This window comes from Sitodiplosis mosellana, unplaced genomic scaffold (genome assembly GCF_009176505.1).
Source record: "Sitodiplosis mosellana isolate CC-2019 unplaced genomic scaffold, AAFC_SMos_1.0 Smas_scaffold_5, whole genome shotgun sequence".
Taxonomy (NCBI): domain Eukaryota; kingdom Metazoa; phylum Arthropoda; class Insecta; order Diptera; family Cecidomyiidae; genus Sitodiplosis; species Sitodiplosis mosellana.
The window spans coordinates 1,030,786-1,058,422 of NW_022595248.1; the positions used below are offsets into that span (position 1 = coordinate 1,030,786).

Sequence of the window (27,637 nt, forward strand, 5' to 3'; positions counted from 1 at the left end):
TTCATTTTCAAGCTAAATCTTGATTGTTGGCATCAAACCATTTTATAATGAATTATTTATACAGCCGGGATAGGACCGGTATCGTGATTCCGAATAGATTGACCTTTTTCGAAGTGAATCCAGATTGAAAGCGATACTTATAAAAAATGTATAAACCAAAACCCGTATTAAAATATACGATCACACTAGCTGATTTGAAGTGCATTTTTCACTACATTTTCGAAATGTTTACAATTCTGATTGTCAGGTGACGAATTTGATTTGTGTTTGGCTTAATTCTGTATTTGAAAAAAATACAAATAATCATTTGGGGTATACAAACTGTATACAATTACAATATAAATAATGCCTTTTTTCACAGATTAACATTTGTTTTGTTCAATTTAAATACAATAATTGATAATTTCTTAATCTCAAAATTCTAAGAAATAAACAAACAGAATAATAATTACAATATATTCTCAATAATACCGCAAAAGGTTCGTCTATCGAATTGGTAACAATAATAATTTTCAGTGGTTTTTCATCTTTGTTTGAGTCGCAGCGACATGATGAAGAATGCAACAATACGCAGTGCAATACAAATGACTAATAGCATTGAAAAAGCAAACAAATAGTCTGAGTGATGCATGTCAATCTCTTTCATAAATTTAAATGGTATTCGATAGTGGCAATAGATTTCATTGCACGGTAACTTTGGTCGATTGTAGCCAAAAATGGCATGAGTGGCTCCCTCCACGGCGTACTTTAGGAACGATGAATGAAACAGCCACTTCAACCAATCCGGTGAATCGGAAAAGCGGAGGAAAAATCCGCTAAATACCACGAATGGGGATATAACAAACGGGCCAACAATAACACCCCACTGTAAATAATCGAAAATAAAACGATTAATCATTTAAGAAATTAAAAGCGAGTGTAATTAATTCGAACCTTAACTCCACACGAGGCGCCTACAATCATACCAATTCCTTGCGATATCAGCGTTACTATGACAGTAATGATTAAAAACAAACCCAATCGAAACACTTCAAGTGGCTGTGATGTCATCGAATACGTAATCAATACATAAACCAATACGCACACAAATTGTAACGGTAAATCGGCGAATGTTAAGGCAAAATAGTAGGCTTTTTTCGAATACCATCGATTAAAATGCTCTCTAACCACTATCGACATTTCAAGTGGAACTGCAATAAAGCAAATTTAGGAGATTAATTAGGTTTCGATTTCCATGTGATAAAAGACAACAACGATTCCACTCACAGGTTATGGTCATTGAAGAGAATGATGTAAACATGAGGAACATTAGCGATAAGAAAATGTATTTAAAATTGTTCAACATCATCGACGCATCGTTCCCAATGTTGAAGTATAGCGTGCCTACTAGCAAAGCGATACAGGTGTGAATGATAAAACGCATCAAAGCTAACGATTTATCACGCCGTAAACAGAGAAGCATTCGAAGCATTAGCAAGTACCATTGGCGTAAAAATGATGTGGCATACGCTCCACTATGCCCAGTACAACACTTTCGGCCGCCCAATTGAAGCGATATCATCTTTGGTTTCTTCCAATGAACTGACTGTTCGGTAGGAGTCGAGACGTCATGAGAACTCAATATTGGCGCTAGTTCAGGTGCACATACTGGCGTCACCAATCCATATCCCATGATTTTCTCTGAAAGTAAATGGCAAATTCGTTAGTTTCAATGACATTAGAGCTTCTAATAAGTGTTTTTTTCTTCTTCTATTTTTAGATTGTATTTTAATTTGTCGTTGGGTTTTTTTCTCCTTTTTTTGTCATTAGTTTCTCCTCTTCTAGCTTCTTTTCTCCATTTTTATGTTTTTTTTTCAGATGTCTTTTCGTTTCTTATCTTTTTCGTTAATTTTTTTTTGTTATCATTTCACTTCCTTTGATATTTTTTATCTTTTCTTTTTTATCATTCCTTCTGTTAATGCGTTCTAAGTATGTTGAAGTGACTTAAAGTGACCTTTATTATTTTCGAAGCAAAAATTATTTAGAAGAACAACCAAAAGTCAAACTTGAGCTCGTTCAAATTAGCGCATTGTAATTCAATTTAATTTGAGTGATGTTGCTCTAGCTTCGAATTGTTTTCCCAATTTAGAAGCAAAAAACGATGCGGAAATTTTTACCTGCTATTTCTAATGAGTAATTATAGGCGGAACTGTGCGTGTTCGTTCGATAATGTTCATTTAAACCGTTGAGAATTTTCGCTGTCAGTCGATCATTGTGATGTCCATAGTCATGAGTGGAAATTTCTAGTACTAAAATGAAGGAAAAATGCACAAAATAATTATTTTATTGATTTTGTTTTCAGGAAAGAGTCAATAAATTTGAATGTTTCAACGAATTTCGCAAACTTACAATAATCCGACGGATTATACGTTTTCGGACATTCCAATTCGCATTCTGATAAGAATGGCACAAGCATACCCGTTGCACCGGCATAAATGCATTGACCTTCAGCGATTGCATAAAGGTGATCGAATAGTCCGAACAGCAGTGCTGAAGGTTGATGAATTGTACAAACAATGGTGCGCCCTTCCTTAGCCAGATGTTTCAGCAATAACACGACCTGGGTCGATGTCGAACTATCTAGTCCACTACACATGAAGAAAAAATTCACACAATGTGAGAAAAAAAAATCGAGAATAAATTATGAAATGTCATCATTTAAGCAAAAAAAATGTCATCCAATTTTGGTTTCTCCTTAAACAAAACAGAATAGTTATTTTTTTCCTCGTACTGATTCTACTAGTGACTTTGTTATTCTTTTTTGCGCTGAAGCGTTTCATGTAAACATGTTCAATTTCTTGTTATCTATGTATTTAGCCGTTGTTTTTTTTTAAATTGTAAACTCCAACTCCGTCATTACTTCGCATGAATTGTAATTCAATATTTGTGTGGCAATTAAGTGTACAGCGAAAACGAACGAACATAAAAGAGAATCATGTTGATAATTTGCATGTAATTTTCATACCTAGTTGGCTCGTCAAATGCCATAAATTGAGGATTATCTACTAGCTCCAATGCGATTGCCAATCGTTTTCGTTGGCCACCTGATAGTTTGCCCGTTTTTGTGTATCGATTCTCATACAATCCAATGGCTTCTAGAATTTCCTGAATCTGTATGTGGAAGAGAGAGAGAGAGAGTAGTTAGTGAGGAAGGTGAAACGATTCAATCGATTTTAATACACGATACTAATCAATTGCTTAGTTTGACGCTGTTTTGTGTGCGCGCACGTGCGATTCTATTTGGCGTGTTTCGTTTTTGTTGTACTTACTCGTTGCTTTTTCTCGGCACGTTTGAGCTGTGAGCCGATTTTTAAATTGACTGAGAAAAACATAGCCTCCCAAACGGTGATGTGCATCTGTAGTAAATGGTCCTGCATAATGTATGCGGCCTGACTTCGGAATCGTTTCAAATCTCTTGCACGGTCATTTATTGTGATGCTTCCACTCGCTAAATTCGTTGTGTATCCCGTTAATATGTCTAATAGTGTACTTTTTCCCGAACCTGATGGTCCCATCACAGCAGTTAGTTCACCCGCACGAAATTCTCCGTTGACTCCATTCAAAATCGTCTTTGTTGCTGTACACACAAAGCAAATCACATAAAGAATTTTAGCATTAAACAAAGAAAATCATTTTCGATGTTTTGATTTCAACATTCAATGAACAAACGATACGAAAAAAGGCAACAACAACATCAATGGCACTGCAGTGGCGGAACTAATTCAAGTAGCAGCCGTTAAGCCATACACACAATACAATTAGGATTTGTTTATATGTCTGGCTCAGTTCCAATGAACTTCAAACGCGACTAAATTTTCAGCTTGCAACACATCAAGTGGTTTTTTATTTTGCGAAAAAATAGTAATTTATCTCTAAATGAACAAACGAAGAGAAGCACACGTGTCTGGTTGTTTTAGAGATATTTTGATGGGAGTGCGATTGTGTGTAACAAAGAAACATAAATAAGCAAGTGTGGATTGCTTTGCACTGTACTATAACAGCAATTACAAGTTCTCTTGCACTGAAAAAACTTACGAATTAAACGTAGTTCTAAATACGGTATTTGAACGAGAAAAAAAAGGTTGTAAATCGTGTATCGGTCAATTGAAATATTGAACACTCAACGATTGATAATTTTTTTGACACCATTTGGTCATTGTGTTTCACTCTCCTAATAAATGCTATCGTCAACCCGTGCTGTAATATAAAAATTGGGATAATTTTTTGCTCGTTTCAATAAATAGATTTCAAATGAATTGTGTGGCAAATTCATCAGCAATCATGTTGTTAGGCCATTGCTTACATAGAGCCACACAGTTATGGCCATTAAAAAAAACACTGATAATTGTTCAAATAGCTGTGGTCGTGCCAAACATTCGAATGTTCATTTGTATACGTTCTCGTTAACCTTCGCCAATTATGATTGTAAAAAGAACGTTTATGTTGTGATTCTTTTCGTGTTTCATCACTGGCATAACCGGACATAACTGACTTGGGTTGGCTGCACGATTGTTCACCATTGTGAAAATGTCATGACATCATTAGAAATCAATTGAGTACCTATCATTTGTTATTAAAAATGAATTAGCACTTACAGCGATCCCATGGGAATCCTCTTCGCGCTCGATAGATTATATCTTGAAATTTAACATTGATGCCCTTGCTACATTCATGCTCTGAATCATCGTTCGTGCCAAAACAGCCGTCCGTCTGGTCTTTGTCCAAATGCTCGGTAGTCAGTGGTTTAAGGTTGATTGCCGATGGTCGTCGTGCGATGAACGTTTCGTTCACCTGCGGTATGGTCATCTTGGTCGATATACCATTGATAACTGAACGATTAACATCTTTTTCATCCGATAATATGCCACCATTTCTCACCGTAGCTAAACACTGTCGTCGTTCTGACAATAAATCATTATTATTAGTATCTTCGGCGTCGTCGTCTCTCGTATCATCAATATCGCCAGCGTTCTTTTCAATGTAAGTTATCGTCACATTTACTGAATTACTCGCACCCGTATGATCTGGTAACATAGTGATTATAATCACCGATCGTTCCTTTTTGCCGCTTCTGCTGCCTCTTTACTCAAGTGTGCTGCTCTTGTGTGATCGAGATCATCTAACTCCTATGTGGGCAATTTTGTTTTTGTGTGTGTATATATCTTTATTTGCTCCTATCTTCTGTTCATACACAAATTGACGTTGCCACGAAACGTGGAAAAAATACAAAACTTCTCGCCAAAAGACTCACAAAAGTATGAATTACACTTTGATCATCTGTTGTTGATAAGGCACACAATTCTCTGAATACGATTTGCGATAGAATCCAAAATCGTCAAGACAAGCGGCAATACATCGTTTAGATTCGCTTGTGTGCCTGAACTAATTGATAATTTTAACGTTATCGCATATTATCATTGTGTTCTTTTGTTATGCGTCTCTTTTCGTGCGCTATCTGCATCTCATTCAGAACTGAACACTTTACGGGAAAAAAAACGCCGTATTGTGTGTAATCAAATATTCCGATGTAGTGATGATTTACTTTTATGTTAGATTCCTTGTGCGAATTTCGATCGGTCAATGATATAAATAACTAGATTGGCTGTCGTATTGAATCCGCTCTCACCACGATTGTTGTTGTTGCTGTTGGTGCAATTGAAAAACATGTGTTCGAACTGGAAAAGTATTTACGGGTTGTTGCTGCAGTTTTGATTCAATAACATTCCCTTTTTAATACGATAATCATTCGCATTTGATTCACTTTCGATTATTTTTCGCTCTCTCTTTTGATTTATTCTCAATTATTTCTAATTTCAATTTGTCTCTATCTAAACACAGATTTTGTTGTGGCGAAACACTCATTCAATTAGTCTTCTAATAAAAAATACGCTCTGAATCGTTGGACTTTTACTAATTGAACATCAACGATTTTCATATGCCCACAGCTATCGTCAAATAATGACAGCGATATCATTCATTTAATATCACACACGTATTGATGCACGAAAAATAAATAAATCGAAGCACTTCTAAACGCTGCAAACTTATTACTTATTCACGACCAACAGTTCATTATCATAAGTTTGCGCTCAATCGGATCGCTATGGTGTGGTGTTTGTTTTTGTTTGTTTGCGTTTTTATTACAACTCACTGCGATGCACATATTCGTGCTGATATCTACGATTGCTTGCGCTATTCTCTTTCAAATTGGTTGTGGTTTTTAAATGTATGTTTTCAAGAGATTGAATTTCAATTTTTTTGTTCTGCTTCTGCTCACATTCCACCCAGAGAGACACACACATCACATCAACACTTGTGTGTCAACGGAAGAGACTGCTGCGACTGAAACGATTGTAAGCAAATAATTGCTATATTAGCTGCTACTGCTGCTGCTGCTGCTGCGGCTGTTGATGCAGTACAGCGCCAATGAGTAATCAAACAAAACAAAAGACCTGAATGAGTGTACCATTGCAATTGACCACATATTGTGCACACCAATTACAATTATTAACTATTCTCCACTTTTTTTATCGATTCACCCATAATTTCTCTATCGTCTGTGTACTGCTAAACGCACAATTAGACAAATCGGAAACGATTCTCTTTGTTATTCAGCCGATGTGAAATAGCAGAACAGGCGTGAGCAAATACAAAGTACGTAGTTCGAACTCACAATGTGAAATATAAAGAAAAAAAAACACACATCGATACACACAACACACAACACACAGAGCACTGAGCACGTTCGGTGCGAGTGAATACGATACACGAGGCTAACTAACGTTTTGAACCCTGAGCATATGTGCAAAGCTGCTTTTGGATCGTACAACACTCACTTTCGTGAGATATATATATATATTTTAATCTGATTTGTTTTTGCGCTTGTATTACAATATTGCCGCACTCTCGTCGGTTGAGTAATGACCAACGCATAATAAAAACAAATAAGAATTTGGGCGAACGAGACAAACGTATGACACATGTAAACATGAATGAACCGATACATTCGAATTGTCAGCTGCTCTTCTAGTATTCTGTATAAGACGAGTTTAACTAGTTATCAAATCTTGGCGTCTCCATCGATAGTCAAATGTTCGCAATTAAGTGAGTTCAACGAGTTTTTTGTTTCTTTATTTCTTCCGTTGAACGTGTTTTGAACATTGTTATGATGATCTAGCAATAGACCTAATTAAAAATTCAATAAGATTGAATTGATAAATGTGAATTCTTACTTTTGAGATGATTGAAACAAAATCAATTCCGAAATGGAAAAAAAACATTGAATTCACAATGAATAACAATCATTTTCTCTGAGTTTATTCATTTTCAAATCCATTTACACTGTTTTAGCTGTTCTTTCCCGTTTTTCCTTCGACGATTGATTTGATATGCATTCACGCCTGCTGCTTCCATCCACATTGATCATAATTTCGTCAGTATTTTTCTGAATTTTCAAAAACACAGTTTTTTTTCGGTTGGAATCAAGTTAACGTTCAGGTTAACATTAGTTTGGCTGAGGAAATTAACCAAAATCATGACGTTAAGTAGTATGAGCTCAAGTTCACGAGCATTATTATTGTCTTAGATGGAAAACACAAGCGATAAAAGTTACCGGCTGAATGAGAAAAAATTGAATCAAACGATGTTGCACCGAGTAAATCAGATTTAACACTTAACCGAAACATTAATATTACAAACGATGAAGACGTTGACTGTTCCTCGCATAACAAAATGCATAGCGCCATTCGTTTTCGCAGTGGACGGTGTTCAAACTATGAAACGTCTAATCGGGTTTAAACGTCAGAAGATTTGATATTCAATTGAAAATGCCAACAGACGAACAACAACTGTCCAGCTCAACGAATTCCCTGAAAAGGAAACGGGAGTCGCACAAAAAATCCACGGATTCGGTAAGAATATGGAGAGAATTGTTTATATCTTCAGAACATTTTTTTTTAGATTTTACCAATTTCACAATTTGCTTTATGGTTGCACATTTTTGGTTATACATTTTGTTCTACCGTAGGCCGAAGCATCTACAAAACGTGCCAACTATTACTTAAGGACACGGAGAAAGAAGCTCAGAAGTTTGGTGTCAATAGAATCAAGTCCATCCAAGAAATCCAACAAGTACCTTGTCCTTTCCGGAATCATATTGATCGGTTTCATTGTGTTCGTGTGGAAGAACGAACAATTTCGTGATGAGCTGAAACATGTGGCTATGAATCAGTTTCAAGTATGTGCAAATTTTGCTTTTTTATGACTTGAAATTGGATTTTTCTATTTTTAATTTTGCAATTCTCTCTTTTTCAATCGATTGTTTGTTCAATATTGTTCTATGCGATTTTTCAGATGTACCTGCATGGCCGTGAAAATTACTGTGATGAACCGTTTGAGCATTGGCACATTGCGAACGTATTGCAGCATCGGATCATCGGTCAAGAAACAGTTCTTGAAAGCATCGACCAAGCATTGGAACAACACGAGAGTATCACCGCATTGGCCTTCATTGGGACACAAGGTGTTGGCAAAACATTGACATTGAATTTAATTCAGGAACATTTCCAATGGCATCTGAACATTCAGCAGTACATTTGGTCGTTGATACAGTCTCCAGAGAAACAACTGGACTATCTGCTGCGAATCATAAATGGTTTGACGACATGCGGTCAAAATGGCATCTTCATCGACAGCATTCCCATCAAGCACGTCGAAACCATCGCTGCGTTCAACGCAAAGCTGTTTGCCCATGCCAAAGAGAACAACATCAAATTGGTTGTAATTTACGCATTCCAAACCAATAATCCGATCATAGCCAGCCAACCAGTGCCGATCGATGGTGTAAAATCGATTATCTTCCGTCAATTTGACTCGAATGACATACACAACTGTATAACTATGGAAAGTGAACGATTAAAAATCACTTTACCACCCGCTCAACTTAACGATTTATTAGAAGATATCGACGCTAAACGACATGGGTGCAAACATGTCGCTTCTCGAATCGCACGACAGGACATTCAAGACTTTTAATTACATTTAGACATATAGCGAACTTTGATTGTGATCGTTTTCTAATAGGCGTTAACTCTGTGTAAAAAGATTTTTTTTGTAATTAAATTTTAAGAAAAGAATTGACTAAGCCACCATTTATAGTAGGCTAGAGAACTGATGCAATTTTTTGAATTTTATGATGCGAATTTGATAGGCTAATTTAATAACATATACAAGCAACAATGTCAGGCTGTTATCGTCTCAAGACGACATGTGACTCGTTCAACAACCAAATATACATTCCAAAAATGTCATTTTTCTATTGCACACAACGTGAATAAATTATTCTTATTCTAAATGCAGACAATTTAAGCATAAAATATACCTACCGCAATCGAGTCATTTTATTTATATTTCCACTTTTTTTTTTACTGTGCAGTTGTCTCGTTTGAATCGCCTTGTTTGTTTGACGCTTGTGAATTAGCATATTTTCGATGTGAAACAATGTAATTTAAATGGCTGAATGCATGCCCACGTGCTCTCCTTATTCGATGCGACGGCTGAAAACAAGGCAATAAATTCTCAATTGAACGAAGCGAATCAAATGTGGTGAATATTGGCATTTTGCAACCGTAAATGATTCTGTCGACAAAAATAGCTGCCAATGTTATTTATCGATTGGCAAATTGATGACGGAAAAAAGAAACTATTTAAAATCCATCCTCGGAATGCAAAATTGCGCAGGAGTGACGTAAAGCGTGATCATATGGAATGATATGATCTGGTGCTCTGTCTGCAAAGGGGCTTTTTTTCAAGGAGAAAGTGCGCATTTTTACGAGCCGCAAATTATACGCATTTTTAAGCAGTCGATGACTTCTGCATACGCATATTTTAATAAATTTGCAGCAAAATTACCTAAGTAAATTCACTGTTTCGAACGGGTTGAGTTAATCCATTCAACTCATTTAGAACGTAGGTACACCATTTAAAACACAGCAAATTGCAGTGACCAAAATATGACCGGAAGGTGATCCAAGTTCATTCATAAAATACCAGAAAATCATCATCATCATCAAGGTTACATGAATAAACAAAGAAAGATGCATTGGCCAAGCGACAATCCACCAAAGTCCATTCATTTTTGGATATCATATATATTTTATTCATATTTAAAATATTTGAAAAATACACAGAATAGAAATTGCATATAAGGGAAGAAAATTCTTATAAAAGAAAAAAAAACGGTATATATAGTTGACAAAAAAAAACCGAATATTTACAAAAAGGGTGTTAAGTGACCAATAAAAAGGCATTGTTCACACACGTGAAAAAAGAATGTGTTCCAATTACGAAAAGTAGTCGTTTAAATGCTAATTATTAAAATTACAAAATGTATAATGAAGCAAAACACTGTTTTTTTTTTCATCGAAGAGACGAAATCACTGTCGTTGCGGTTAGCCCACTCTCACAAATCAAATAAAAAGAGTTCAATTCGTTGGTTTATCTGGTGTACGTGCACGCTGCGCGCATCGAGTTGTGTCACGAGAGTAAAGATGCATATTATATACTAAGATACAGTTTATAGTGTTTCTAATTTATCATTTGTTAATGAATATGATAGACATTAGCGTATGTATGTTAATGGATAAGATACATAGAAAAGCCTAGAGCAAAATGGGAAATACAATTTGTAGTTTAAGAAGAGAGAAGAAAAAACAAATAAAACTTAAAAATTACATAATCAAATATATCAGCTGAACTGAATTATTGAGAGAAAAAAAAACAAAAAAAAATATATATAAATGTTCTTTCTTTTGCTACCTTTGGTTTGTTTTGGGGGATTAACTTAAGACGTTATTTTTTCTTCTAAATCTTTTAAACTATTTCACAATGATGTCCGAACGACAAAAAAAAACCACTGAACGGTATCATAAAATGGAATTTAGCATGTTTTGGCGTTTCTATTTATCATTACGTTGTAGACAGATCATGGATATGAACTTGAACGATTTTTGTTTTACACAAAAAGCGGTTACACATATTTTATTCATGAGCCATTTGAAACAAGCAATTTTTGAATGAGACGAAAAAAAGGTGATTTGTCACCACAATAATTTATGCTGATTGTGTTTGTGTTTTTGTTTTATTTAAGATTCACTATTTATATTTGGTAATGCGCTGCATTGCACCGTCGCCTATATAGCTACAGGCATCTACAAAAAAAAACAAGTCGATGTGATGAATAACGTGCTTTGTCTTTTATTTTAGCTGATGAAAGATCGATAGCAATTAAAATTGAGGGTTATCATTTTGCTTTGCATTTGGTTTTGATAAATGTATTGATTTCAGTTGGTTGAGTCGAAGAGAATAAATTATTTTGTGAAAATTCAGCCAAGTATGCATGACAAATGGCATTGTAAGTGATTTATAGATGATTGGCATTTTGATACAAATCAAATTGGATAATTGTTATTAAATAACGTATTATGGTTTGAAACATAAATGCTAGATCGATTGCGTTGCCATCGCTCTAGCGATCCGATCCAATCAATCGACCGGCCCGAGAGCATTTTCTTTGCACCAGCTGCCATTCAAAAATCAATTCGCACTGCACATTCATTTGCGTTGGTTTTACTCCGTTTTGGTTAGTTTCACTTCGGCCGTAGTGGTTGCTGTTGTTGTTGTCGTGCTGTCGATGGATTCATTTTTGTTGCGATTCTTCGGCAATCGTCGACCAATCAATATTACCACGTCTCCCGTTTTGATGGATTTGAATACATTTATGGCTTCATCATGTTTCATTCCTTGCAGAGATTTACCATTTACCACAAGAATCTCATCACCTGAAATTAAAATGTCAAGAAATCGTTTAAAAAATTATATTCGCGGAACAACAAAAAAACATCAACAAGACCTCAAACTGAGCAGAAGAAAAAAAACATATCGATACAACATAAAAAATGTTAAAATGTTCAATGGTGAGAGAGAAAAAAAATCGAAAATTGGAAATTTAAAATGGGGAAAAAAATTCAAATGGCGAATGAATGTGTTGGGAAAAAAAAATGTGGAATGTAAACAAAAATCTACGGAACTGGCATGTGAATCGGCTGGTTTTGGTGTGAAAAAATTATTTGAATTATATAAAAATCTGCCATAAACGATATGAACCATTGACGAGCACAATGTGTGACCAGTGACCGCACATAGTGTTTGCCAGCTAATAAAACTCAAGTACATGCGATGTATATACCTTCTTTGAGTGTTCCCTTTTCGGCTGCTTGGCCGTGTGCATAGACCGTTTTCACATAGATGCCCATCGAACCTTTCGGACTATCGACACCGCCGACAATCGAAAAACCCAATCCTTTTGCGCCATTGCCCTTGGTGAAACGTGCCTGCATAGTTGACCGGAGATAAAGAGAGAGAAATATTAAACACGTGATTGAGTGAAGAAGGCTACTGTGATCAAAACAACAACAATAACAAAACAACATGTAATGAAGTCAGCTGTGTGAGAGTTGTTTAATATCCAGTTACAAATTTCCGAAGAAATTGCTTATTTCGCATGGAGTGCAACGTGATGATAAACATATTGGCATTTGATTGTGTGTATGGTACGTACATGACGAATCGTGAAACCGTTGTTGCTGCGAGGCAGTGTACAGAATTTGCTCTCCTCTTCTTCGTCGTATGCATCTTCGTCTTCTTCATTGAATTCGTGCGTCTTTTCGGGAATGCGATCAAACGACTGGAATGAGAGAGAAAAAATGGAAGAGAAAATTACTTTTAATAAATATCAATGAATGATCCACCTTCGCACACTAGAGAAACTGGCGAGTTGTATTTCTATTATCAATTCATCTGTTATTTCCACAATAAATTAAATATTTTAAGAGCCTAGGGTTGAAAATGATCCAAGAGAAGGAAAAAAAACGACAACAACGTTGAGTATTTTTAGGGCCTAAAATTGTTTCTTCTTTTTTTCCTGTCTGCAGGTAGTTTTGATGTGCATCACACACGTCGAATCGCATCGCTTCGTCGTCGTCGTCTTCATGTTTGAGTTTCGAGTCGGTGCATTGATATTTATGAAACAAATGATGTGGTCATTAATTAAAGCGTCTTACATTTCTGGTAATTTATTAGTGGTATTTTTGAGCGAAGCGATCGACCGACCCACCGACAGTTATGTCATCATCATTGCAGTCAGAATAGATACAAACGAGTTTTCACCCAAAAACAAATTGCATTATATATCTATTTACATTTCCACATCAATCGGATCAAATAAGGAATTATAGAGTTATTTTCATCTCTTGAAATGACATGTTGAACCGAAATTGAAAATGTTTGTAATCGTTCGCTTCGAAATTAATTGCGTTTCATGAGTGAATGATTAGTATCTGAGAGCTAGAAAGATGCATTTTCCAAACATCTCTCTCTCTCTGTCTCTACCGCTCAAAATGTGGTCAGCAATTCAAGTCAAGTGTGCAGCATTTTTGGACCACCCTGAAATCGAACCGAATGTAATCGTTCTCTCTCTGTGCCTTTCTCTCTCTCGTTCCGTCTCTCTTCCCGTTCGTCTTTCTATCGTTAATTTCGTCGTGTCATTTATTCGTATTGAATAGACTGTATTCCAATATCGAACCAAAAAGAAACCGCTCAGCACGTTGATCCTTTTGTGAAATTTATTGGTTTGACTTTTAAACGGCATGTAAATGCACGGCCAGTGCATGTCTGTGCCATTGTACTCGAAACATTTAAATTTCCATTCATTCAGCATGTTTGCCGCAGCGATTACCAGCTACAGAGCCACAGTGAACTGAGTGGCCCATGCGATGATACTCAATAATAACTAGCCTTTATTTGTAAATTAAAATGTGTAATCGAAACGAAGAAGACGACGGCGATGACGGCCAAGCGAGAAAAACAGAGCTAAGAACAGCATCGAAGCTGCCGATTATTGTTATTATTGATTTTAATATTGTTATGTCGTTCGCATTACTTTCATCTGGTATTCTGTTTTGCGTGCACTTCGTCTCGGTTCTTTCTTCTTTGTGAACATTAACACATTCGACATTTGGTCAAACTCATTAAGTTCGCGCTCTGTCATCATCGTCGTTTGGAGTATGTGTGTTGTTCGTTCTTTCTTTTTTCCTTAACCAGAGTGAACAGAAGTCGATTAATCGAGCTTTTTAATTTCAGTGTGGAAAGAATTTCCGTCTTAGCAGGCCAAAGATCGCATGCTGCTTAATTTGATTAAAAAAAACGGCGAATGAACGGAAATAACGTCTTGGCGTATTTGGTTTATCGATTTTTCATTTTATCTGTTACAATAAAACTACATTCGCTCTCTTGTCGTCATATGCGCATATTTTATGGCCATTTCACACCTTTTTGTCACATCGCTCATAATTCAGCGCGTTATCAGAGTCAAAGCACTCACACTTCAGCCGAAGCACTTCTTTTATGTGCAGAATAAATGCCAAACGATGAATGCATCCACAGACACTAACACCAAGTGTGTCTCCAACCAAAAGAATTCTCATAAAAAAGACTTTCATTCAACCTCAAAGTGGTACTCAGAGCGAGGCCATTGCCGTTAGTCTTTAACCGCTTCGCGCCAATGCATTTTTAATGAATTCATTCCATTTTAACGTCCGCATAATCAGCATCGCTTTGGAATATGTTAATTCGATAAGTTTTGATTGAACAGTCGCTGGAGAGGTGAACGACGAGTGAGTGTATTTACTGAACGACACTTTTCGAATCGAATAGAAATGTGAAAGTGTGCCAAAGAGAACGCAACTAGCACATTATCACCTGTTCCAAAGCATTCTTTCATATACCAGAGAGTGACGCTAACCATATTTGCATTTGTTTTGTTCAACGCGGTGCGAATACAAAGTGTAAACAAAATGAATCGATGAAAATTTCGGTTATTGACAGCTATGATTGGAGATGGGCATCAAGGCAAGGCAAAGATTAATGAAGAGAAGGGCCATTTGGCAAACTTTAATTTTTTTTTCCATATTTGATCAATTGATCCATGACATTTCAGCGATGAAGCTGTCACTTTGAAGTACAAACAGGATTACAAAGCGTGCGAATCGGAGTTTCTCTCTTTTGTTTCATTCCTTTTGGCGAATTTATAATTCGCGCTGTGAACTGAATGTGTCATCCAAAATTGATTTACTATTGAAAGATCGCATTTTGTACATGAGTCATGCTGGGTTGGCATTGCCAGTCGAAGATCGACATTAATTCAAGATTTCATTCAATTTTCGCTCAAGAAAAAAATGAGTCTAAGCAATTTGATCTGTGGCACGTGGGAATTGCGATTTACAATTCAAAAATACAGCTTCTACGCAACCACTTCGATGTGAATCGATTTTTTTTAGTGGAAGAGGAGAGAGAGAGAGAAAAAAAGAATTGAATTGAATCAAGTTGGATAGAAGGCGTTTAAATTAATTACCATTTTCCTCGGGTAAATATAGGCGACTCGGTCAATCGGATTCGATGCGCGCAAAAAGCAATCATTAATGTTCCGATCTGATTTAAATGATGGTGTGTAAGCTCCGTTCACAAGCATAAACACATCACGTCAGCCTACACATTCCGATGAATGCCGTTTGCTTGGCTTTACTCGTTCGCTTGCGCCCGCCACCGTTTACATAAGTGACAGCAAATTACAGAGTAAACGAACGGCACCGGCAGCATCAGCATTGGAATAGATTCTTCGGTAAAATATCTGGTAGCTCATTCATTCCATGTAATAAAATCACAGTTTTCGATGCGAATCGTTTCTCTTTCATTTCTCTGTGTCACAGATGGATTTTGCGTGCCTCGTACTGGTTACGTATATTTGTATATGCTGAACACCTTCCCCGCATCATTCATCAACTGTCATTGATGACTATTTTTTTTTCCTTTGCACGTATGCAATTATCTCATCAGATCGAACACACATGGAGAGCAAAAGCAACCATCGAATCATTTACATAAAAATCAGAAATAATTTCATTTTTATAACCGTTTGCCAGTAATTATTATGTATTAAGTGCAGCATTGGGCATTAATTGCTTGGCCAGAAAAACATATTAAATAGTCGATTCAGCGTTTTTTCTGCCATTCTGGCTAAGCCTCGTTGTCGAAAAATATGCACGTCAATCGATTATAATGTTTGAAATATTTTCGTAGAATATTGAATTTATTGGCGGTTTAGCCAGTGCATCACATCCACGTGACCCAATTTTTTCGTTGTCTTTCCCAGCAAATGGTCATTTAATTAATTTATATTAAAAATGCATTTGTGAAACGCACCGTCTGCAATATGGACATTTTACAATGTTGATGCGGTATAAAATATTTGATTTATACGCTCAGCAAATGAAAAAATCATAGCCAATTAAACGGTGTTTATCAACGCTAATACCTACATAAGCCCCATGGATTCCGGCGAGTTTACGGTGTTGCGTTTTGATGCAGACAGTATCGTAGATACACTTCTATGGTGCTTTCTTCATCACGTCCAACGTGAAACGATTTGCATGTCATTATCTAAATTGATACCCTTTCTCATATCATGCGCTGGCGCGGTCAACAAACGTGCCGATTAAACCGATTTATCTATAACTCACAGAGTTTATGGAGTCGCTTTCGACTTTGAGACTTGTCTTTTCTAGTTAATTACGTGCTAAAAAGTGAATGTTGCCCCACAGGTTAAAGTTGAATTCGATTCACACTCACACACAGACACGCAGCCACACGCATGTGACCGATATCAAAACAAATACTTGTTTTCAATCGTTTTGTTTTTTTGTGCATACGTTTCATTTTACGCTTAACTGGAAACTTTCATTCACATTTAGAAAATGTCATTGATGCGAGCAAAAAAATATGAATTTATCACATGTGAAGAAGAATGGAGTGAAAAAAATGACTTTCCATTTGACAAAGTGTGTTTGTGCGCTTAAGTGCATTTTTTTCCGCACTGACATTAATCTAATTTTCATGCAAATCCTCAATTACACTCATCGATCATCTCTTTATCACCCTTTCTGCGATAACATTGACAATAAATAAATACACAAAGAAAAATGTACAAACAAAGCAAAACGATTTTGATTTTCTCACGTGAAAAATAAACACGGTTCCAGATGCAAAGAGGAAATGAGTGTGTACGTCTCTGGGTATGAGTCGCTTCGGTAACAAAAGTCATAAATTTGGAAAATCAATTAAATCGGCCCAAATGTGGCAGACGCAGTAGATCTTATCTCTCGCTCCAAAAAGCCATCGTTTATATTAATGTGCTTTGATAGCCATATAAAAATGGTTGAAACCAACTAGGCATTTTATAAAATTTCAAGTGCAAGTTTGTTTCATTGCGTTACCGTTCTCCATTCAACGGGGCAAGCGAGAGAGCGAGAATGGTTCGGTTTGGTTTTTATTCATCCCATTCGATAAATTACGGAATTAAAATGCATAACCGCATCGTTAAAATCAAACCGCAACATATAGCATAAACTGTGTTTTTTTTCCCTCACCAAGCGCCAAATTATTCTCGTGTCCATTTCGAAGCCAAATTTTATACATTGTATGAGTTTGTGCGCATCGCAACTCGAATTCTTCTCTTTTTTTCGTAATATTTGTTATTTTGGATGATTCTTTTTCTGGTATATTTTTCAAGAGATTTTTGGATGTTTGACCATTTCGATAAGACGTTTCGATATTGAGAACAATAAAAATGTGGAAAATACGCGTAGATCGAAAATCGAAAATGCTCAATTTTATATCCAATTTTATATCCAACTCTCTCTCTCTCTCCGTTTCGTATTTGGCATGAGTCAGTTGTTCGTTTGAAAAGTGATTGTGTGCTGGTTTTTTGTGGGCGCAATTGTGTTTACGACATTTTGCTTGCATATAAACACGTAGAAGTTTTTCGTCGATTTACGATTGGGGATTCGTCGAATCGATAAAATTGTTTATTAGATCGAGCTATAAAACGATACCAAACCGTTCGCCTAGACGCAAATATAGATGACAACAATGTTTTGTGTGGCGAGTGATGAAGTAATTCGACGCGCTTGGTGTGCTGCTTTTCCCCGTATGAGTGTGTTCACTATTAGAAGTGGTTTTATCAGCACAAATGCACCGAAAAAAGTAAATATTTTTCCGATGGAATTATGTCGTTTTTATCAGCATACATTTTTATTGATATTCAGCACTCTCTCTCTCTCTCTCTCTCCCATTCGCCCGAAGTCAACGGACTTGCTGGCGTGTGCATCACAGTGCACATGAGTAATCCGATCCCGAAATAGGAACGTAAATATGATTTAATATTCGATCAGCAAACAAAGTGGAATGCACAAGTGTCGATAAAAAAAAAAACAGTCCGAGAATGGCTGAACCAAGGAAGAAAACAAATCAATGCGACGTTGTGTTGAATTCCTGTTTGTGGAACGAAGGCAGTTCAAACGCTTATTTGTAGAAAGTACAAATAGAGATTAAATTAAATCGTAAGTAATTTAATAACAATGCAATACCTGTGTCTTTTAATAATCGGTATGTCGTGCGTCAATCACATCCACACGCGTGCTCGCCACAATTTACCGTTAAAATCGGCTGACGTACGCATTACAATTCACTTAAGCCGGCCATTTGCGTTTATTATTGCGCATTGTAAAAAAAATGCTGTTTCTACTAGGTAATAATAGAATAGAATAGACGTTGAGCATAAAAATCAAATGACCGCAGAGAGCGAAAAAAAATCGTGAGACGAAGCAGAAACAACGTGAAAATGAATCGTAAGCCATGAATTCATCGTGTTTCTCGGTATAATTCAACGTTATACAGAAGCGGTGATTATAACGAAGTCTGGCTGAATTAACCGAAATCTACTGGCGAATGGATTATTGCAATGCAATCAACAACAATGGACAATCGCTGTTGAATTTCTCTCTCTCTCTCCCTCTCTCTCTCTGTGTGTGTGCTGTGAATATGGAAGTGTGAACATAAAGAAAGCCGAACAATAGAGAAGAAACATAGATAGAAAACAATTTTGAAAATACGGAAGTACCAAATATACCATGAAAGCGTGCACAAGCAGCAGCAGCTAGGGCGAGCACTAGGTTTTCCATTTGATTTTGTCCGACAATCATGATTCTCATTCAAATGAATGTGCATTTTTAATTTGTTGCTTGGCATTTTGGCGTGTTGCATTACTGAATTATGATGCATCAATTATCTGATGGTGAGCGAGTAGGAAAGAGGTAGAGAGAGAAATGGAGTGTCGGCATCTGCGGAAAGTGATTTGTTTTTAGTGTGCCAAATGCGTTGGCTGCTCATACTGATTACTGAGCAAAGGAACAAAATTGCAGCTGCAAGCAATGCCAAAAGATATGGTTCACTTGTGACCGTTGGCCGCACACCAACAGTTTCAAACGCAGGCAAAATGGCAAAAAACACCATCGGTGTACCATGTGTGACGCGTGCTCACAGCTCGGTTTCTGTGTGTAGGTGTCGGCGGTGGTGGATGTTGTTGTTTTTTTTGCTCATATCCCATTCAATTATCCGTCGTTTAATAAACGATCATTTAAAGCGTAAAACTTGTTTAGGTAAAATGACCCAAGCGAAGTAAATATCACAAACAATCTCTTAATTCGTTAGAACTTGCATACATTCTTCCTCTCACAACACTCTTTCTCTCTCTCTCTCTCTCGTATGTAACACTACCGACACCAAATTCACAGTACTTTCCGTTCGGGATGTGATTATGATGAAAAATTATCTGCTTACTTGTGTGTAAATGGGAGATAATTTATGTTTGAACGAGCATTTAGTTATGGTCAGCATTTGGTGCGTCGTCGAATTGTGCAAAAGTAGTTTGTTGGAATTGCTGGTGTGTGCGAAAATGATAGACGACAACGGCAACTACGGCAACGACGAACGATGACGACGACATTCGATAGTTTGAGCAACTACGAGCAACTGTATAATGTATATATGGTAACTATTTGTATGTAAATGACATGGAAAAAAGCATAATTCCTGTCACTTGAACTGAGCAGCGGCAGCGACAGCGGCACACAGCCATTTAGTGGCATCGGGCTTCGGTTCGTTTGCCTCTATCTCCATTTGACAAATAGTCACAATGAACTTTTCACATTTCTAATTCGTATTCATCGTATGCACATATAATAACATTTTCCTTTGTACGCCACCGCTTTTTAGTCTATTTTTGAATGGAGGTCGGTACTTTAATATATTTTTTTTAAAGTAAAAAATAAACACATGCCGTCCATTCACGCCGCCAATGTACAAACAATGGAAGTGAAATTGGTTTTTGTCAAGCAAATGACGATGATCTTCCGTTTCAACTTTCGTCGTCGTCGTCGTCGTCGTTTGTTATTTTTATCATTTACGAAAACGAGCATTTAGTCGTTTTAATTTATTGCCGTTTCTGAAAATTTCCGAATGCAATAAATGCGGGCTGAATGTTGTGTTTGTGTGTGTCTGTTATCAAGCGACGTTGTGTGTTGTTTGTTGCCATTGCATTTAATGCGCATCGAACGTTATGTTATGATACCACCGAATGAAGACAACAACAAGAACGACGAAGAAACGAGAAGAACCACAAACCGATTTGAATTACATGTTGCCTTTTAATGAACACTTATAATTAGATAAAATTATTTCATTTGCAGTCATTACGGCCATAAATTGCTCGGGAGAGAGAAAAAAAAACATGGCGATGAACCGAAAGTTAAGAACGATAATGATGATGAAAAATTAAATATGGTCTAAAATCATTTACAACAATGCAACAACAATAGGTCGAATGCAAGTCATTTGGTATGCTACACACCATTTTACTCTCTCTCTCTCTCTCTCTCTCTCTCTCTCTCTCTCTTCTCTGCGTCGCTTTTTTCACTTTTCTCCCTTTTTCGATACTAGGTAGTTTTACATACGGCTGTGATAAAGAACCATTGTAGCCGACACACAATTATCAATGCGGTGTTGTGAACGATTACACGTGAAACGCGAAGAAGAACGTAACAAAAGAATAAAAAGTAATGGGAGGTCAAATGCAGAATGAGAACCCATTCAATTAAAAAAGATAAAACTAATATTATGTTGCGTTCCGTTGCGTCGGCTGCTTCCTATCGTTCATTTTCACGGTGTGATCGGTTAAGGTGAGCGAGGCTCCAAACGAACGTATTACAGTAGTCTTGAACCCTATCTTCGTGTCGTTTTTTAAATGGATTTGGATGTGTTTTTTTTCTCCATATATTCTCGTAATTCGACGACTCATCGACATTATCTAAATTACGAATTTTTTCAATTGTCTAGAGAGACAGAGAGAGGAATCGAAGGGCAAAGAGAGAGAGAGAGAGAGAGAGTGAGAGAGAGCAAAGGGACTTTCGATCTTTCATCGCAATCGAATCAAGTTAAGTCAATTTAAATTCGATGATGATAATGATGATGATGATGAAGCATCGATTCCTGTCAATCTATCCTCAAAAATAGGCAAATTACTGATAATTTAAATGGGATATTCAGTTTAAAAAGCGAAAAATCCACTCAATCAATCGCATTTCAATTCTTTTCAAAGAATTTGTTTTCATTTCTCTGGGATAGAACTTGAATCGAACTGGAAGATCAAACTATAGTTGACGTTGTGGAAATTAAACTGGACTTTATAAAGCCTATTATTGAATCGAAGTATTTCTTTTAATGAAAGAATTATAAAAACAAGATGAAGAAATGGGTCTATCAAATTCCGATGTCATCGGTTCGATATCTTCTAACAATAGGATTTTGGTTGTAATGTTACATGCTGAGAGATATGTTTAATTTACCCATGGAAGTCACTTGGTGTATAACATAACCAGTAATACAGGCCCTGTGTATATCACTTTCATAACAGTGACGAGTGTTTTCATTGTGGTTTTTTTTTTGTTATTCCACGTCCTATTGAAGACGAGATGGTTCAACTCAATTAATAATCCGGTGAAATATGAATTGATTTAGTGGTTCATACACATTGCGGCGTACAATAGACACGAATACCGTGAAGATGTGTATAATGTCTAAGGCCTACGCATCTCTTTTCATCGGCAGTGAAAAGCATATGGAAAATCCAATTCCAAAGAAATGAAACAGAGTAAAAGAAAAAAAAACAAACAAATGAATTTCTCACACACAATTCATTCGGTCGTTTGTGGTTCTTGTGAGCGCGAGAACGACTTTTGCTTTTCGAAACAATTACAACTTAATTTGTTCTTTGATTTTGAGTGTATAGTAACAAGGCGTGCGTGCACCAACAGACGCTCGTCATTTTACTCGTTTTTTTTTCCACATATATTTTATGGTTTTTATTACCTTGAAAATTAGTGTGAATCGCATGTAATTTACTTGTTCGTGAATCACAGACGAAGAAAACGAGAACTTCATCACAATAACTCAACAAGTCGTTTTCCGTTCGTTTGCTCGAGTTTTGGTCCATAAAACGATGCGCGAAGTGGACTTACGTAAAACTCTTTTTAAGTTGATCATAAATCCAAAGTGAAATTGCTGAAATTCCGGAATTGTTAGAAAATTCCGATGTCAAACCCGCTCATCGCCTCTTTTTTATTCACCGTCTCTCATTTATTCGTTTTTCACGAAATGATATGGATTCAAGTGAAATGCCAATGGAATGTTATGCATCGTGTCGACAGGCGAAATGAATCTCACTTTCATCGTGAATGTGTGTGCGATGTGTTGCGCATGCAATTTCCTTTTATGCTTCGGATTCGAAAGCATTTTTTCCCTCATTTAGATGGATTATATCCGCTACTGAATTGGTGTATCACACGGCAATAATTCAATGACTTTTACCATTCGATCAAAATCCGTTAAATTGCTCACACTTCATTTGAAATAGGTTCATATTCATTTGGGACGTGTGTCAATTGGTTGTGAAATCGCACACATTGGACAAAGTGATTGCTTTTGCCACCCTGCAAATAGTAGATTAAAACCACATTTCCATTTAATCCGCTGCCACACATTGCGTGTTCGGCTGATTTTTATTGCAGGTTGGACCGAGAAAAAAAAATTATATACATGATAACTTGCCGTTACGGTATGAACCGTCTCTCGGCTTATAGCTAGTGTAGTCATTAGCATGAATTAACGGCTGAGAAATGTACACCTTTTAATTTTGTTGCGGCTAAATTGAGCCAAGCAAATCAAAGCGAAGCAGAGCAGAAGATTTGGCGCTGAACCCGTTTCCAATGAAGCTGTTGATTTGGCGCTCGTTACAGCCAGAAACAAAGACGCAAACGTCGAAACGATGTTTCAAAAAAAAAATGAAAGACGCTCATTTTTGTTTCCACACACATTTATCAATTTAGAAAATGCGTACATTGTACGATGGCATGGCAAACATTCTTTTGTGTATTTAAACAAATTTGCATCAGCGGCTTGGCTCATTTGTGAATGTATGATGGCGTTGGGAATGGGAAATAAGTGCTGTGGCGGTGGTGACCTGACACAATGGAACATAAAAAATGGAAACAGCAACAAAAACAACGATGAAGGCGAAAGAAAAAGAAATGTACACAAATAAGCATAACAAAATAGAAAGAATAAAATTGTTTGGCATTAAAATCGATAAAAAAAAGAATACGCAATAACCGCAAAAGGGCAATGCTAAGCACATATTTTCAGTGCACGTAATCATTTGAAAAAATTGAAGAGAAGAGAGAGAGAAAAAGGCAGCAACAAAGCCAAAAATGAAAACCAAACACGGTAGTGCATGAATGCGGCGCGAGAATAGAAATGAAACGAGTGAAATAATTTCATTTCATATTTGATCACATACATGTTATTGTGCACGTTGAGCATACACACCGGTAGGCAATTGAAGCACCGCTCGCGTCATTCCATCATCATCATACCAATTCGAACATTTCACCTGCGTGCTCTGCAAATGAAAATTACATATCGAAAGCATATACACACAGCACGCCGAGAGAGTGTCAAACATTGGCATATTCGTTCGGCGCACCTGATTTTTTTTCAGAAAAATACCACGAAAGAGTACGATGCAAGCCAAAATAATAGCCGGAGCACGTATTTTGCATACAAAATATCATTTTGAATGGTGTGCGCTTTTTTGTTGTTGTTATTATTGTTTTGCACTTTTTTTCTTCTTTCATTTCGGAATTTGTTTCTATGGTTTTTTCTCTCTTCTGTTATTGTTGACGTGTCGCTGTGGTTCTTTCGAAAGAAATACAAATGAAATTATTGGAATAACTGAAAAGTTGTAACAAAAAAATCCCATCTCTAATAAATGCTATTTCTGTATTCAGTTATTGCACTTTGAATTGGTTGGAAATACCGCCATCGCCACCGCCACATTTGACGAAAGACAATTCACGCTTTGCCCATGAGAGTAAACAGACGGGTTTGTTTAGTAGTTTGTTTACTGTAGGTGTGAGAAACTAAAAGGCAATTGGCTTCCAAAATCCATGCACACCATCGTCGCCGCCGACGTCGCACTGAAAAATGTCACAGTTAATTGTTTGATGGGAAATGGTCTTCGGTCATAAAAATGAGATGAGCGACAACAAAAATTACTTATTGTTTGTTTATTAAATACGAATCGCTTCAGCATAGCAAAGAATGTGTACATTCTCATTGCGGGCGTTGTCATTTGACGACAGTACACTCGCGCGCACACACACACACCAGATACAATTATACACTTTGCTGCTATTTTAAATTGCTATTTAAAAGCAACAGAAAAATGGTAAACAAAACATCGAATTTATTTACATACGAAATGCCTTTTGATGGTTTTATGTGTGCTGTTGGTTGTGTGCATTTTGAGTCGTGCTGTTTGCACACCATGAAAATGATCGCCCTCGCCGCCGAGCTCAATGTGGATTCTTTTTTATGATTCATCTAAACGTTGAAATTGGTGTTTGGTGTTTATGATTTTCGATGCGGCATGTTTACTTAAACGCGAACGACATTATGCAGCACCGTTACTTGTTATTCTTTCCAATCTTTCTCTCCGTCGCTCTTTCTCACTCTCTATAAGTCAATTTTAACATTCCCTCACTCACTCTCTCTGTGTTCGAAAATGCCATAGTTAACATTGAAAGTGCATTGAAGGCGGTATTTTATTGACGCATTCTATTCAAAAAATAAAAGAAATACACCAACCAGCCTTCAGCATGCCATAAACATTGTGCAGATCTCTGTTGCTCTATCGCATAAACATAAACAGCAAATGTCATTAAACTTTCCGAGCAATTTGATCCATTTGATGAACTCCAAATGGAATGGCTGTTTGCTAACGGTCACAATAGACCGGTCAATTTCATATATGAATCCATTCTTATAGTCATGCCGTCAATTTCATTCGAAGCGATTGACATTTTCTACGGTGATTATTCCGAATATGGCAATAATTATTATGAAACGAGGCAGAGGATTAAATTCTAAATATTTAAAATGCGTTTACACAACGTCAACGCACGCATAAAAACAAATAGAGTGATGGGTCGTGATTTCTTTTTTTACCTGTTTTGTGGTAATTTTCCGGTCACGTATGAAAATTGTTTCCGGTGTTTGTGATGGTTTAGGCTGGATTGTGGCAGCGCTGTTGTTATTATTGTTCTCGTTCACCGGACTTTTGGATGCACCATTCGCTGGATTTGTTTCATCGTTTTGAATCTTTTTTGTTGTTGCCGCCATCGTTGTGGCAGCAGCTGTTGATTCGTGTGAACCGATTGCTTTCACCGATCGATTCATGTTGTTGTTCGTGCTGTTGTTGTTATTTTGTGATCCACCGTGTGGTGGCGGCAAATGATTAACACTCATTATGCGATTGATCCGATCAAGAAACCCGACCGAATCGCGATTCTTACGGCCATTCGACGATTTCGAAGCAGCCGATTCTGGCTTAACAGGTGAATGACTTCGAGGACGCCTACGGATCCGTTCACGAACGGCATTGCTAATTTTTGTCGCCGTCGATGGTTTGTTTGGCATTTTTTCACGCAAACTTACTCGACCGCCAACCATAAACTGTGGCTTACCATTTTCAGGCGGTGATGGTGTCGATGGTGTTGGTTTTTTCTTCTTCTTCTGTTTTTCATCATCGCCAGCAGCGGTTACAATTATTTTGGTGCGATAACTTTCGGTGCGCTTTTTGGTATCACCATTTGGCGATGCAAATGTTTTGACGGGCGATGTGTTGCGCACCGGGCTCGTTTGATTATTCAATGTTTTGCCATTGTTGACAAAATACGGAAGTGATGTTATCTCATTGCTGCCATTGCTTCGCGTCGATAGCGTGTCATCGATGTAGATTTTTGACGATGGCGCTGGTGAAGGAACGTAAAATTGTGTGGGCGTTTTTATCAAATCTTTTTGCTGACTAGATGGCGATTGGAATACTTCTTGCACTGAAAGTGTTCGTTTTTTGCGCAAACCCACATTTAATCGATTGAATTTATTGCGTAGCATTTGATGCACTTCTTGTAGCGATGACTTTTGGCCGGGTAATCGCATCGATGCCGATTTGAATGCCTTTAAACCGGGGAACTTGATTTCCTTACGCTCAGCACCATCCAAGCTGTGCTTTCGATTTGTGTCTGAATCGCCCGTGTAATATTGTATCCGTGTACGATGATCGCCGTTTAGATTTTCATATTTTTGCACATTAAACTCCCAATCGCAATTCGAGTCTTTTGGCAGATCTCGCATCGACATTGGACGATTCGGTGTGGCGCAACCGATTTTCCATAGCTTCACATCTTCTTCGTGGACTTTCCAATAATCTTCGGGCAATGGAATACTTTTGTTGATTTTCTCTGGAATCGAACTGTTGAGATTCACATCACGATATTCGTACTTTTCCACCGAATGACTTTTGCGCCAAGAAAACGGCCGAATCGGTTTGGTCGTCGATTCAATGGTTGGCGTGACGGAGGCTGAACGCTGATGACGATCACTTGAAACGACCGCGTACTGTGTCACCGGCTCTGTCAATATGTAACTGGCATCTGAATCTAACGACGTAGGTCCGGATACTGCCTTGAACGATGCACATCGTCGACGCAATTTATTCCATCTCTGCGATAGACCAGAAACGTCTGCAAATAAACGGGAGGAAATAAATGAAAATTAGTCATATTTTCTATAGGCAAAAAACCATTTTTCATATCATTCAATGGTTTTGGTTTTCATAAAAAAATCACTTCCGAACGTTTTTTTGGTTGAAAAAAAAAAACTGTTTACCCCGCAGTCATTTTTATTATTCACAACGAGTGTGATTGTTTTCTTTTCAATTTCCTACCAAACAATTAAAAAATAGTGGTAGCACACGTCTGGGTGTGCTAAAAAATTGGTTCCAGCTGTTTAATTGTTTGTGGACTGTGTCAGTTTTTGTGAGCGATATAATTGAAAATGCGAGAAAAAAATGCCATTTGGAAAATTGCATCGAACATCAACAAGTAAAAATCAATGATTGAAATGAATAGATAGAGACAATTAATGGCCACACACACACACACACACACACACACACACACACACACACACACAC

The 27,637-nt window shown here is 37.1% G+C and overlaps 3 protein-coding genes and 1 long non-coding RNA gene across 11 annotated transcripts in view; 1 reads left to right on the top strand and 3 right to left on the bottom strand.

The window, feature by feature from the left end:
• The window catches only part of LOC129567076 (ATP-binding cassette subfamily G member 4-like), an 8,062-nt gene extending 298 nt beyond the window's left edge, over window positions 1-7,764 (bottom strand). The window contains exons 1-10 of one of the 4 annotated variants that reach the window (XM_055443619.1): window positions 7,652-7,764; window positions 7,272-7,552; window positions 4,635-6,381; window positions 3,309-3,616; window positions 3,005-3,150; window positions 2,389-2,627; window positions 2,157-2,288; window positions 1,267-1,680; window positions 934-1,190; window positions 1-865 (exon numbers count right to left, since the gene is read on the bottom strand). The exon at window positions 1-865 is cut by the window's left edge and continues 298 nt beyond it. In XM_055443619.1, the coding sequence (XP_055299594.1) occupies window positions 524-865; window positions 934-1,190; window positions 1,267-1,680; window positions 2,157-2,288; window positions 2,389-2,627; window positions 3,005-3,150; window positions 3,309-3,616; window positions 4,635-5,073 (2,277 nt within the window). In that variant the 5' untranslated portion in view covers window positions 5,074-6,381; window positions 7,272-7,552; window positions 7,652-7,764 and the 3' untranslated portion in view covers window positions 1-523. Of the gene's footprint in view, window positions 866-933; window positions 1,191-1,266; window positions 1,681-2,156; window positions 2,289-2,388; window positions 2,628-3,004; window positions 3,151-3,308; window positions 3,617-4,634; window positions 6,382-6,491; window positions 6,880-7,271 lie in introns of those variants that run through there. The other 3 variants (XM_055443622.1, XM_055443623.1, XM_055443621.1) reach the window with 3 other exon arrangements.
• A 79-nt stretch (window positions 7,765-7,843) lies between these two features.
• Window positions 7,844-9,427, top strand: LOC129566931 (uncharacterized). The gene is made up of 3 exons (XM_055443329.1): window positions 7,844-7,949; window positions 8,066-8,275; window positions 8,392-9,427. Exons 1-3 carry the CDS (start codon window positions 7,866-7,868, stop codon window positions 9,070-9,072), a joined length of 975 nt encoding a protein of 324 aa, XP_055299304.1. The 5' UTR covers window positions 7,844-7,865; the 3' UTR covers window positions 9,073-9,427.
• Window positions 9,428-10,171: 744 nt separating this feature from the next.
• Window positions 10,172-27,637, bottom strand: part of LOC129566918 (putative uncharacterized protein DDB_G0291608) — a 49,645-nt gene continuing 32,179 nt past the window's right edge. For 4 of the 5 annotated variants that reach the window (XM_055443309.1, XM_055443313.1, XM_055443310.1 and 1 more), the window contains 4 exons: window positions 25,609-27,185; window positions 12,656-12,781; window positions 12,284-12,428; window positions 10,172-11,876 (listed from right to left, as the gene is read on the bottom strand). In XM_055443309.1, coding sequence (XP_055299284.1) covers window positions 11,665-11,876; window positions 12,284-12,428; window positions 12,656-12,781; window positions 25,609-27,185 — 2,060 coding nt within the window. In that variant the 3' untranslated portion in view covers window positions 10,172-11,664. Of the gene's footprint in view, window positions 11,877-12,283; window positions 12,429-12,655; window positions 12,782-17,697; window positions 25,467-25,608; window positions 27,186-27,637 lie in introns of those variants that run through there. The other variant, XM_055443311.1, reaches the window with a different exon arrangement.
• LOC129566938 (uncharacterized) lies at window positions 17,698-18,705 on the bottom strand. Its single transcript, XR_008687802.1, has 2 exons — window positions 18,576-18,705; window positions 17,698-18,480 (listed from the first exon to the last, which is right to left on the bottom strand). It is a non-coding gene; the product is annotated as an uncharacterized LOC129566938 (long non-coding RNA).

What these genes read in the sequence shown, in the direction of transcription:
- LOC129566931 (XM_055443329.1), top strand. Translation starts at nt 7,866, where the DNA reads ATGCCAACAGACGAACAACAACTGTCCAGCTCAACGAATTCCCTGAAA. An exon ending in ACAAAAAATCCACGGATTCG is followed by an intron (nt 7,950 to 8,065) that starts GTAAGAATATGG and finishes GTTCTACCGTAG; the next exon opens with GCCGAAGCATCTACAAAACG. An exon ending in TGGCTATGAATCAGTTTCAA is followed by an intron (nt 8,276 to 8,391) that starts GTATGTGCAAAT and finishes GCGATTTTTCAG; the next exon opens with ATGTACCTGCATGGCCGTGA.